This window comes from Athene noctua, chromosome 7 (assembly GCF_965140245.1).
Source record: "Athene noctua chromosome 7, bAthNoc1.hap1.1, whole genome shotgun sequence".
NCBI lineage: Eukaryota > Metazoa > Chordata > Aves > Strigiformes > Strigidae > Athene > Athene noctua.
This window is the reverse complement of record NC_134043.1, coordinates 14685194-14698844: the sequence shown is the minus strand read 5'-3', so window position 1 is coordinate 14698844 and position 13651 is coordinate 14685194. Positions and strand designations below refer to the sequence as shown.

The 13651-nt window shown below is 46.2% G+C and overlaps 1 protein-coding gene across 3 annotated transcripts in view; it reads left to right on the top strand.

Moving 5' to 3' along the window:
* Positions 1 to 13440, top strand: part of MRAS (muscle RAS oncogene homolog) — a 41119-nt gene extending 27679 nt beyond the window's left edge. For all 3 annotated transcript variants that reach the window (XM_074910910.1, XM_074910909.1, XM_074910911.1), the window contains 4 exons: positions 4403 to 4556; positions 7788 to 7887; positions 9223 to 9302; positions 12463 to 13440. In XM_074910910.1, the coding sequence (XP_074767011.1) occupies positions 4403 to 4556; positions 7788 to 7887; positions 9223 to 9302; positions 12463 to 12562 (434 nt within the window). In that variant the 3' untranslated portion in view covers positions 12563 to 13440. The remainder of the gene's footprint in view (positions 1 to 4402; positions 4557 to 7787; positions 7888 to 9222; positions 9303 to 12462) is intronic.
* The last annotated feature ends 211 nt before the right edge of the window (positions 13441 to 13651 follow it).

The following is a 13651-nucleotide window of genomic DNA, read 5'->3' as shown; positions in this document are numbered from 1 at the left end:
CCAGCCCCTTAAAGGCTTGCACATGTGCTGCATCTATGTAGCCAAAGGGATTTCACTGGAGACTGCTTGTGAAATCAAGTCATACACACTGTGCTTGCCTTTCTGAGCATGAGATCGAGGTAGTCACAAACAGCAGCATCCTGTCCCTGAGCTTCGTGGTGTGCAGCAACTCTTCTGGATGCTGGAAGGCAAGGCGCTCCAAGAGTCACACTGAGCTAATTTCAGGCCTGGCTGCAGCAATGTGCAGCTGCTGCTTCAAACAGGCTGCTGGTGTCTGATTCAGGCAGTGAAACCCAAGGGCTGAAGGATAGAAAATGGGTTTAACCTGCCTGTCTTGTCATCTTTGGCCCCTTAGGTGCCATGGACAATGGAGAAAGTCTCGAGTTCATCTATACACTTAGCTGCCCAACAATGTAAAGATAAAGACGTAGGAGGGATTTTTGCCTAGGTATGAAAAGAGAAGAGGAACTCACCTGCACAACCAGATCTGAGCTCCCTGAAGGCTAGGAAGGCTGTGTTTGAATTTGAACTGAATCCAGCCTAGGCTCTAGAAAAAGCAATGCTGTGACTTAGATTTCATAGTATGTCTCTGCCCTTGGCTTAGATTTACATGCCTGTGTCTCTGGATGGGCACTCAGAGTTGGTTGCAGAAACATTGACACATAAAATACCTGGAAGCAGAGTGCTTTTATTTTGGGCCACAAATTCCTGTGTATTCCTGGACTCCTGTGTCTGCCCAGAAGTGCCCTCTAAGCAGCCGCATTCTTGCCTAACTGATCAAGATTCACAGGAAAATGGTGCGTAGAGCTCTAAGGGGGCAGGATTCAACTAGCAAGGAGTTCAGCACAACAGCTGGGGTCATGTCCGGAAAGCGGAAAAGACCATCTCTTTGCTCAGCAACCTCTTACCTGCAAAGCAGGAGACCTCCCCGCTGGGCTCTCACAGCCTAATTGCTCTTAGTTTAGTCTTCAGCTGATTGCATGATAGCTCTGTAAAATGGCTTAGCCCTCTTTGGATGTCTCTTCCTACGTCAGACATAGTCCTTGTCATCTCTCTCCTCAATCTTTACTCAAACACTTTCATTAACACTCCTCTTTGCTGCTTCTTCCGTCAAGTTTGTGAGAACGTCACCAAGTTTGCCGTTGGAAGTCCCTGACCATGCACTGCATAGCCTATAAATCTGATTTCAGTTCTTGGGAGAATGAGGTAGGGGGAACCTGCTGTGCATTGGTCCAGCCTTGTTTCTACATTGGCTTTTATGTGCTGCCAGTGAGGCAACTGGCAGTAAGAGGCAACTGCTGTTTTAAGGTGTACCAATGGAAGAGAGAGCTCACAGTTCTCTGCTCATTATTATTTCTATGTCTTCTGGTGTCCCATCTTCAGAAATGGGAATTTTAAAAGAAGGTGAATGTTAGCTAACATCCTAAATCTCCTTACTCCTTTGGGAAGCCAGTCAAAGCACCTTCCCAGCTTCACCTTCACAAGGTTTCTCCTTTTTACTTTCTCATTTCTGTCGGTAAGAGTCTTCTTGAAGCTTTTATGCCACAAGATTACACCAGAAGCAAAGCCACTTGCATCTGGCCTTTTTTCAGTGCTGATGCTTTCCAGGATGTGGTACCATCTGCCTACAGAGAATCCAGATTGCACTCTCCTCTCTCAGTGTTTACAATTCATGTAGCACAGAAGTATTAGAATGGGGGGGTTGTCTTATTAAGAGCACATTTAAAGTTAAAACAAGGACTTCTCTGGCCATCCACATGATGCATCCACTTTGCATCAATAACCCATCTGAGATTAACCTTAACCTTCACTGCTGCGTGTCTTTTACCTGCATTTTGAAAGTGCCATTTTAAATGCTGCCTGGACTTGCTCACCTTTCTACAAATGCTGCAAATGAATTCCCTTTAAATAGCAGTTGCTGACACAGGAGCTCTGCATTTAGTGTGATGTCATGGCCAAGATCCAGGCAATGCAGGAATGGCAGGAGCACAGCCCTGTGCTGCACCTTGGGTATCCCCACAGCCCCTGCCCAGGCCTCAGCCCCTGTCCTCTTGCAGAGGATGGAGAGCTTTGGAGGAGTAGCAGTTGGGGATGGGTTGATGGGTGCGAGAACAGAGCTGGATGTTCCTCACGTGTTTCATGGGAAATCTGCAAATATGCCAGAGCTAGGGGAAGTCCCGAAGCAAATTACCATGCAGGATACGGCACATCCATCTCCACCTCCCTGCCCACGGCTTATGCTCAGGCACCTGCCCTGTCTCGGGGGGAGGGAGGGAGGGAGGGCAGGAGAGCTTGGCCCCTGCGAGAACTCGTCCCACTTCACAAGTTGGGTATGTGTCTTGGAGAGGGGAAGGGAGTGTGTGTTTGTGTGTGTATGTGTTGGTTGCTCTCAGCCCTGCCCTGACATCGCATCCAGCTGGTGCAGGAGTCAGATGAGGGCAGCCCAACCTCCCCTTACAGGTTGGGTGGGTAGGAAGGATTAATTTCCTCTTCCGTCCTAGCCATGTGGTCCTGGCCTTATTCCATGGTAGCAATTCTGCCCAGGACATAGAAATTCACCAGCACTTGCAATCTTTAGGTTGTTTTTTCCTTTTTTTTTCTTTCCTTTTTTTTTTTAGTACAGTCTTTAAGAATAGCCTGGATGCCTTTGAGCTGAGACCCTTGTTTCCTAGATTTAGAGGGAAGAAGCAGGATAAAAGGGTATGAAGAGACACTCATGACTTTCCAGCAAGCCCCAGCTACTTGGCAAACAAGCCTAAATCAATGCAAGAGCCTAGAAGCTCTTTTTACCTTAAAGGCTCATGGAAACAGACATTCAAGACCGTCTAAGGCAGGCAAATGAATGAGGTTGAAGACTTTGAAGGGCCTGCCATCACCAAGTAAGGTCTACAGGTCCTTCAGCATAGCTACCTTTCCTCCAGTTGTATAGTAAAGGTGTGTGGGATGGCTCGTGGAATGCACTGTGATGTACAACATGGCCACCTGTGGCCACCTGTGCTGATGCAGCAAGTAACACTGGCAGCAAATTGGGTTTTATTCTGGCCCCGTTTGGAAATTGCAGCAGCCTGAGCATTTACCCCTACAGGGAATCTCTTGCTAGGACTGTGGGCCTGCTCAGACTAGAAAAACCCTTATCAAGCCCTGCTGCTCTCTCAGCAGTATGCTCCTGCCACAGTCTCCATCCACCAGTGCCCTGGACTTTCCCCATCACCCATGGGCAGCAGATGCTTTTGCTGTGGCTGTACAGCAGAGGTGGAAACAGCTTTCCCACCCAACCCAGTTGACTGGGATGTGAAAATGTTCCCAGTCATCATGAAGGTCCCACATTTGCCTCCAGGATACAATGATGCATTAGGACTATTACTTCTGAGCAGCTGATGCACTTTGAGCTCACCCCATGTTTGTACTGACATAGCCTAAATTAATGAACTCCTCTTGTACCCATCTCCTGCCAGTCAAAATCCTGGCAGTGTACAAAGCTGGGACCCAAGAACTGGCATTGATGTGTGCACCAGTGTGGGGTGTTTATCCAGAAGGCTGGTGTAGCTTGCTCTGCATGTGGTCCATGATGTAGCTGATGGGAACCCCTGCAAGGCAGGGTAATGGAGAAATCAGTGAGTTATGGTCACATTAGAGAGGAGGTTAATCTAGTGGGGAACAGCATCTGGGTTGCTGCCACAACTGGGGTGTTTTAGGGCATTTGAGTATAGATTTACTCACTGTCATTGCACAGAAACATGATCACTACATAAGATATATGACTAACTTAAAGCTTTTCCACCTGTTTTAACTACCTTCTCAATATCAGCACACACTTAGGACTAAATATTTAAGGGGATTACTTCAAGGCTGTACTGTCTTGCTCTGAAAGCACATAATTGTGTGGAAATAATATCCAGGTATTGAGAAAAGGAAAATGCTTGTAGCTATTACTTTGGGTTGTCTTCCAGCTCTGCTTCACCATGGAGTTTGTAGATTGTCCCTGACATTTAAACTGGCATTTACTTACTCTTCCAGTCTTGGGTTTTTCCATGTGGGTAACAGAAAGAGCTGGGAGAGGGGAAGATGGAGGGCTGTGAAATACTTTGAGCCATATCTTGCCAGAGGAGCAACTCCCCAAGTTCAGTGGTCAGTATTTGGTACTGGAAGAGAAAAGTAAAATCCATGTATTCTTCCCCTCCATACGCTCCCAGCGTAGGCACACAGTGATGAGTGGGGTCTAGGAGTGGGTTTTGTTTTGTAACAAGAAACCACCTTCTCCATCTAACTTGCTTTTGTCAAATCTTGCAGCCTTTGAGAGTACCAAGCCCAGTGGAGGCAGAAGGGCCATGTAGGACACATAGTGGTGACGACAGCCACAGGTCCTCGCAGTAACTAAAAACTTTTGTCTCTTCTGTCCTAGTTCTGGATACTGCAGGCCAAGAGGAGTTCAGTGCAATGCGGGAGCAGTACATGAGGACCGGAGATGGTTTTCTTATAGTCTACTCGGTGACAGACAAGGCGAGCTTCGAGCACGTGGACCGGTTCCACCAGCTGATCCTCAGAGTCAAGGACAGGTGGGTGCCATGGAGTCAGGCGCTGCCTGACCCCACTCTGCCGCTCTGGAGACTGTGCCGTGGGATGGTTGCACATCTCGCCCTGCCTTTTGCCTCCTGGGTGTCCCGGGGAAAATCCTTGTGTGGGATTGGTGGACCTACATATGAGGAATAAGAGTTTTACCTCTTCTGATAAGTATGTAGTGCTTTCAGTGTGGAAAAGTTCAGTAGTGTTATGATGGGGTGAAAATGGGTCTGGAAGGGGGAATCTCCTGCCAGAACAGTCTGGCAGAGCAGTGTGAGAAAGGCAGATCAGACACCTTTAAAGGTAACTGGTCTGGCTCCGAAAAGGGAAGAAGGATGCTCTGTACACAGTGCAGGCACTTTGGGAACACCAGCCGGGAGTCAGCAAGCATTTGGCCCTAACCGTTTTGTGTGTCCTGGCAGCAGCCTCCTCTCCCTGGCTTCAGTTTGCACCAAACATTAGAAGGTCCTGCACAATTTGGGCCTGTGAACAAGTGTCTTGAAGGGGAAAACTCCTCATGTTGGAAGGAACTGTATTCCTTACAAGGGGTGTAATGCAGTTAATGCATCATGCTCTGCAGCAACCATTTTCAGTGAATAAAAATATCTCTGCGTGACCAGGGAGAAAGCAAGAGAGGTCACCCACTCTCCTCCTTGTGCGTGCAAGGGGGAAGGTAGTGCTGAGAGTTTAACTGTGGTAAGCAAATGCATCCTGACAGAGCGAGGGGGAGCTGCCCGTTTATCTCCAAGATAACTCCCTCTTCCCATCCGGTTCAAGAGGTGATGAATCCATCCCCACTGGGTGGGGTGTGAATTAAGCCATTATATGTCTGCAGCTTTGAAACACTTCGTTTTTCCATTCATAATGACTTTTAATTATGGAAGTCATCAAGAAAAGCCACCAGAGAGTTTGGGCCTTGTTGCTGGCTTCCTTTCGCAGCTCTGAATAACTTCCCCACAGGAAGGGTGGACTCATACCATGTGAGGTTCACAGCTGACAGCTCTTCTAGTAAAGCGTCCAAAGCAGAGCCCACAAGAGTGAAAAGTAAAGGAAAATCCACCCTTTGATTTCATCTAAATGAAGAAAAATGTCAGTCAGTCTGCCCCCCAGATCATGACAGTCTTTTCTTCACGGCCAGCTCAGCTTGGGGCAAATTAAATCTGTTTCTGAAAGCTGAAGAAGACCACGACAGCATTTTCTGTAATGTCCCCCAAACAATGTCAGTTTTATCTAATTTAACTTGGTGAAAATAAGATGCAGTGTTCATTGTTTTGCTCTGGACTGAAACTTTCACCCCTCCGTACACCATGAAAACACCGCGGCTGGCATGTGAGAAGCAGGAAGTGAAACTGGCTGGTGAGGTTGTTTTTGTTTCCCCGCTCAACGCCACTGAAGTGCAGAGCATGAGGAGCTTAACACTTCATCCAAAACCTGAGCTCGTTCAGAAAATTGCATCAGTAGGAGCAGTGTGAATAAAGAAACTGTCCTGCCAGACCCGCAGGTAGCTGGAAGCAGAGCATCCCCCCCAGTTTTCAAGCTAGCAACTTAAAATACAAAGGAATTGCAGGCTGCCACGTTAGCAGAGCTTTTCAAAGCCTTCCTTCTGTTTCTTTTCATAACCTTCGTTACAGTAAAACTTCCAACTATAGTAGCTTTGTCCAACTAGCAATCGTATGGCTTACAACAGGGAACAAAATCCCCATAGAGTTTTATGCCTGATGTAAACAAGGCAAATGAGATCCCATCCACATGTAATCCCTTTTTTATCAATGTGCTGCAAGCCAAAAAGGAATCAAATAATCCAGACAAGCAAGTGTTTTGCTCCAGAATAATCAGAGTCAAGATATATCAATGCTCAGGTATTAAAATTAAATCAAAGTCACATTATCAGAATGAATAATTGTAAGACTCATTTAAAATGCAGAGTGCAGTACGGTATTTTTCCAGCCAGAGCAACGGGGCAGTGTGCCAGAGAGAAGATGGAGCCCTTATCGTCTTGATGAAAAATGACATAGAAATGCTGTTTGAAAATCTAGAGTTACTCAAGGAAGTGTTTTCTGCAGAAATGAGTATGGCCAGCTGCTCCTTTCCCCAATAAAATCAGCTCTGTTACAGCAGAGAACACTGGAGACATTTTAGGAGTTAAATATAGGAAAATAATACTGCAATAACTGTCAATTATCAGAAGGGACCTCCTTCCTCCTAGCAGTGGGTAAAGGCCCTGCAGCACAATTTTGTTGTGTGTCATGCAGCTGGAGGAGAGGGTCCTGTAGAGGAGGCAGGGTGGGGTGGGCAGCATCCCCATTGCCAGGACCACCCGTGGCACAAGTCACCAGAAAAACAGTGATTTCAACAGGGAAGATCCTGACCCACATGTGTCATCAAGAGGGCCTTGCACTGGATATGCCGTGGATAGAAGGGTCTCTTCTCAGGCAGTGTCCAGAGACAGTCACTTACATGCATGGTAAAGTTAAAAGAAATACTGAGTTTTATTACAGAGGTGAATGGTTTTGGTACAAAAGGATAGTTGTTTACCAGGTTTTTGCTGTAGGATCAGTAGCAGGTAATAACATCAAACAGCAAGACACTTCAGTTCCCCCCAGTGTCCTTCCAGCTACCACTGCCAATTTTTCAATTTGTCTTGGGGTAACAACTGATGGGGATCTTTGCACCCAGTCATTTTCTCCCCCATGAGATGCCCCGCTAAGTGCCAGCTCTCCCAGAGTTTGTCTTTCCTTCGTCCACTGTTGCTCTCGGTATGAGTCTCCACCAGAACTGAAATGTACCTTGCAGTGACTAGCAACTGCCAAGATATGCAGCTACTGATACGCCTTGACTGTTCTGAAAGAGTCCTGTTCAAGATCTGTCTCTAAGTCTCAGTTAATTTCCTGACTAATTCTGTAATTCTTTCTTCATCTAGCTGAATCTTCAGTCTTCACTATCATTGCAAAAACAATGATACCAAGTCCCTGAAGTGCCTGCAAATAAGAATGAATGTGTGCATGCATGCAACTTGTCAAGCAAAGTTTTACAATATGAATATATGTGTAGCACAGTCTGAGGGCTGACGTGTGTTCATTTGGTCTTTCTTTATATTTCTTTGCACATATGTGGTATGTCTGTAGCTGAAAATGTTAGATGATGTCAACATCAGAAAGTGAAGCTTATGCTCAGCACTTTTTCTTGTAGTCTGCTAATAATTGGGTGATGGTTTTGATTTTTTCCAGAGAGTCCTTTCCAATGATTTTGGTGGCGAACAAAGTTGATCTAATGCATTTACGGAAAATTACAAGAGAACAGGGAAGAGAAATGGCAACAAAACATAATGTAAGTTTGCGGGATTGTTTAATTGGTTGTGGTAAGTCCCATTACATGCATTCAGAATTGAATTCTCTGCTCATTTAGAGCTGAATTAAAGCATTTCTCTTACAATCGAACATTTGCAATTACATTTTCGACTACTACAAAGTAGTAGCTATGCAGCTTCCCTTCAGTAGGGTCAGTTCATCATTGAAATTAGAACCTCTGCTGTGCACCAGGCTGTAGCAAAGCTGTGGCCGTCACGAAGCCATGTGTACAAGGTGATGCAAGTGGTGAGAAATGTGAAATGTTCAAAATGAGGGAAGAAAGTTCATTCTCCTGGAGTGAAAAGGCAGAGTCAGGCGTTATGAAGTATACCCAGGTGTCTGTAGGAAGTGAGCTTGTTAAAGATTAATGAAGTTACAGGGTTGTTAAGCCTATATAAATCTGGCCCACCATCTTAGCTCTGCATTATTCATGCCATAGTTTAGCCTGAGAAATTGGTCTTGGATGGGTGTAGATCACATGCTCCTCCACTAATCACCTCAAAATGCCAGCAGTCCTGAATACCCAGAGGGAGACAGCAACTCCGTAGGAGGAACTGAATGGAAAGGTAAAGGCAAACAAGCCTGAGACCTCTTGGCAGCTTGCTGTGCCTAAACGGCACAGCTTGCCATGTTTCTAAACAAGACATGATGGGAGTTTGGCAGGGCAGGTTCACTCCCTCCCCTCCCCAAGGAAGCTCGTTTCTTTAGGAGCCAGGACACCTAAACTGCAGTACAACATGTTGCACCCATCTGTACATGCACACTTTGGAAGAGGCCGTGTACGAAAATACCTCATCAGAGGCAGATTTATAAATCTGCCAGCGTCCTGGACAAGCACTCTAGGAGGCCCCATCTGGCTGTTAGACTTTGAAGGAGAAGATCATTTTACACTGAAGGGGAATTGTAGTCATGAAATATTCATGCAGTAGTCCTAATAAAATGTGGCAAGCAAGAATTTTTGGCAAGTGCCCATCTTTCAACAACCTTCGGCTATTTTCATGTCTGCAAGCACAGTTTAGGGGGAGAGAACATCTGACGACATGAAGTCTATGATTATTCTTCCCCAAACCTGGAGCTCTGATAGCAGCTGGTTTGCCTGGTGCTTATTCTGGACCTTTTGTAAGCGCTCACTGACCTTGCTGTGAGCGTGAAGGTGTTGATAGCAGTGTCATGACAACACTTTGTTTACTTGTATTTCCCTGGTCTCTTAGGCACCCGATTTCTCTGGCCTGTAGGGTTTTTCATTTTGAAACTAGTTTGCCACCAACATGTAGGCTGTTACTAATCTCTTTCGTGATGCACTTCTCTCCTCCAGATTCCCTATATAGAAACTAGCGCCAAGGACCCACCTCTAAATGTTGACAAAGCCTTCCATGATCTCGTGAGGGTAATAAGGTAAGCTGCAAACTCTTCACTTGCTCACTGCCCATGGACAGGACATGCAGGAGTCCTGGCCTGGAGAGCCAGGAGCCAGCTTTTGGGAAGCAGTGGCCAGGTGATTTGGTTGGGGGTAGGAGACTTCTGAGGTTTATTAAACTTTCTTGTCCTGTATCTGCATAGGGATGTTACTAGCACTTAGTTACCCTTGCAGGACATCAGAGCTAGGCAGGTTGAGAACAAGCTGTGGCCATAATTAAAATATATTATTCAATGAACGGTGCAAAGCCTGCCATAATGTCAGCTTTAAAAGGCCAGCATTAAAAGCTCTGGACCAGTATTTTGGGTTTTCATAGCTTTGTCCTCTCAGGGTCTCACACTGCCAGAGGTTAAAAAGGTCTGGCAAAAAATTCTACAAAACTCTAATGTTGTAGGTGACTTCTAACATTTTCTGCTTGCTGAATGGAAAAAATTGAGACGCTTTGTATGAGAAACAGCATGACCTAATGGCTAAGCCACAGGTTTCCTCCTCAGACTGCAGAGTTTTGTTCCCAGTTTGGCATGAGCTGCCTTTGCTCGCCTTGGCAAACGCCTGCTCTCCGGGCGAACCCCTGCTCTGGCTGCCGGCAGGGAGGGACTGCCTTCCAAAATCCCAGCTGCCCTGCAGGAAAAGAGCTGCACGCACATCTCGGTGTCTCGGCTGATAATCTCAAATATCTCTGAGAAGATTTGTTTTTCTGGCACCAGTTGTCTGCCAGATTTTTCTGGGCCCTCATTTTTCATGTTTTGGGAGGGTGCTGAGCTGAAATCATGCTCCTCCCCGCCATGCAGTCAAAGTGCCTCGCTCGGCAATTAAACCATGAGGCATTTATTCACAGCGTATCTGTACTTGTGAATATCTTAGCTCAGCCTCAAGTCAGCCTCCATCAAAAGCAGATGGTACTGCCCACTCTTCCCACATGTCTCAAAAGCAGGGGGCAGAAAAGTCTTTGGAGAACTACAGAGCTGAGCTGGAAATGTCCCAAGCTGTTTCCCAACTATTCTGTAACTCAGCATTAGCTGGCTAGATATTACCTTTGTGTTACAGCAAACTCTTACCACCATCTATTCTACTCTGAGGGGAAAAAAAACCACAGCCAAAATGATCTGGTGAGGCTTTGTTTGCTCCCTCTATGTAATGTGACTCCAGACAGGCTGGAAGGGGCATTGTATTGAGACATCACTAAATTCAAGCCCTGAAAATGAACTCCATAACCTCAAAATTAGGTGATTCCCTGAGTAGTCACTGTGAAAGTCATTGACAGCCAGGTGAAACCTTCTGTGACATCAAGGGCACCAGAGATGTTCGGAATAGCTGGAACTCACGTTAAGTCAGGGAGAAGAGATGCCGTGAGATCTAGCTGGTCATTTGCCACAGTGCAGGTTCACTTGGTCTTTGGACTTTGCAAAGTGTCCAGAGCCATAGGATGCCATCACCCACCAAGTGTCACTTTACTTTTTTTAAGTGAGCTTTTCCAAATAAAATGTAAATTTACAGCTTCCTAATAACTGTCATTCCTGGAGTGCTTTACAAATGTACAGGCTCCTCAGAGCCAGTGTGAGTTTGCAGGGTGAGGATGCTCGTTCAGGGTTGGCACTGTTTGTGCTCCTTGCACTTGGCTGATGCCCAGTTTATTTAGCTTCATGCAAGAAACTGTTGTCTGGAAGTAATCCAGAAAAGAGTGGGGTGATTAAGTCTGCCTGATAGATCTTTCAAATTTCCTGGTACCCCTTTTATGCTGCAGCAGTGCACACACAAGGTCTGTCACAGCAGAAATCATGAGCAGGCACAGGACATGGTTTTCTGGTTCTTTAAAACAGTTCCAGAACACTGAGAACAGCTTACAGCCACTTAGTGTTTATTCAAGTTAACTTTAAAGTTTTTTTTTTTATTTCAGCTTTTTAGTTTTAAGCTTTAAAATTTAATGTTTTACATGCCCCCAGCTTTCATACTTATTGAAAAAAAATATATCTTATTAGTCAAATCTGAGTTTTTCAGGTGCTTGCAAGCATTTGGGAGCTGAGGCTGTAAGAAAACCACCAACTAAAGCCATAATGATTTGTCCCCCAGCTATGCCTCATCCTGGTCTGCATAACATGGTCTAAACACTCAGTTCAGTGCCTGGCATATTACATAGCAAAGAGGATGGTTTTGAACTATCCAAACTCTCAGGTTGGTTATTTAGACACTGTTTGAACCTACAGAAGCTGCCGGTATTTGTATGGTTTATCTTGCAATAAAATCTAAGTCTACGGGCTGCCTATCAGGCGTTTGAATGACAAAGCCTTCTTCTGTTGAATTTGCACCGCTGGGCTAAGCTGAGTGGCTGCTGCAAACAGGTACTGTTGAAAACAGGCATTTGGGCCACTCCTCATCTTAATGAAAAGGGCGAAACCCTCAGCACATTTTAGAGATTGCTCACAACCCAGCTGATGGATGGGGGCTGCCGCGGCACAGTGCAGGAGTGCTCTCAGCTGCGGGTTTCTGGTGGCTGTGACTTCAGACAGCCAGGGACATCTTTCTGGGGTCAGCTTGCTCTCCATGCTCTGGTGCTCTTCACAACTTCTAAGGGAGGTCAGAGCCCCATTGGCAGCAAACTCTGGGGTTTTTTATTATTATTTTTCAGCCTCCCTCCATATCCAAGTCCACAGCAGCGCATCTGACTAAGGGGCAATGCCGGCTGCAAGCAGATCTTTCCAGGAGGGTTTATTTCTCTGTGCACTTTGTACCTCTTTCATCCTCTTCCCTAACGAGCGTTAGCAACAGTGTGATGGATGACGTTGGATTGCTTAGAGCAGCATCCCTGTTTCCCAGAGCAGCCCTCTGGCAGGGGAGGCGGCAGCAGTTCAGCCCAGGCAGCCGGAGGCATAGTGCCCTGGCAGGACATACAGCCCTGCCACTACCCTTAATGTTTGCTTATGGCTTCTTTCCTCCTTCCTTAAAAATTCAGGCAGTTGTCTTGTTAGCTGTGTGGCATGAAAAGCCACGTGTTGGTGGAAGGGTATGTGGAGATACATAAGCAAATATACATATGCACACCAAGATGCAGTTCTGCTGGCTGACCAGGGCTCTGGATGCTGATGTCTGACCCAGCTTGGTGTCTCATCTGCTTATTTTCCTCTCTGTCTCCCAAAACAGGCAACAGATCCCAGAGAAAAGCCAGAAAAAGAAGAAAAAGACCAAATGGCGAGGGGACAGAGCCACGGGCTCCCACAAAGTCCAGTGCGTGATTTTGTGACGGGACTGCCTGGGAGTGCCTTGGACGCCTCCCTCCCCCCTGCCCCGACCCACCGCCAACCCAGGCGAGGAGCAGCAGCCGCCCCGCCGCCCCCCTGGGCTCCCCACAGCGGCCCGGGCTCGGAGGAGGCAGCTCGGGGGGGTCTGGACTCCCCCGGAGCGGGGCTGCGCGTCGGGGCGGCGTGGGAGCCGCGCGAACGGGAGGCGGAAGGGATCAGCAGGACCTCGACTTTCAAACATCCCCAGCGCCTTCCAGGGGCCTCCATGATGTTTATTTAAAAAAAAAAAAAAAAGAAAAAAGTGTTGGTTTTATCTACAAACTTTTCTCCTTGTGACCCATTTCTGAACAGCCATGAATAGCCCCCCTGTTTGGTACAGTCGTCTGTGTATGTGTGGGGGAAGGGAAAGGGCTTTTATTTTCTTTCTCTAGGTTGGTTTTTTTTTTCATCCTCTTCTCCTTTTTCGTTGTTTGCTCAGCGAGTGTTGGGTTGCAGAGAAACACGGCTGGGGTTAGATTTTTTGCACTGAACTCTGTCTTAGGCGGCAGTGCCAAAACACAACTTCATATGAAAGTGCATAGATTTGGAGGAAGAAAATTAATTCCAGCTGCTCTGGGTGCTCCAGACATTGTGTCAGACTCTGGAGGGCAGCCAGCTCACAGACCATAAACTCCAGTTTAGGAAAAGAGGTTTGAGCTTGGATTATATTTTTTTTTGTCAAGAGGTTTTGTTTCTGTTTTGTAATTTGGGGCATGTCAAAGTTAAGACATTTTGTTAATCTGGAAGTATTTAAATTAAAGTAATTTACAAATGGAACAGTATGTCATCTTTAAGGTGGGGGAAAGGGAGAGAAGAAGTAAAACCTGAAATGAATTTGTTATCTGGGTGTTGAATTTCTCCCTCATAAATGTGTGTAAAGTGGTGCGATCTAAATCCCTCTTTATTATTCCTTAACCTTTCCCTGCAAAGCGGTTCTTGGGTAGATGAATTGTTTTGCTTTTCCCAGGCTCATCTTGCACACATACAAAAAATCTGTTTATGGGCTTTGGCTCAACGTTGCTTCGTTTCTTCTTCTCCCTCCTTTGCTGAGA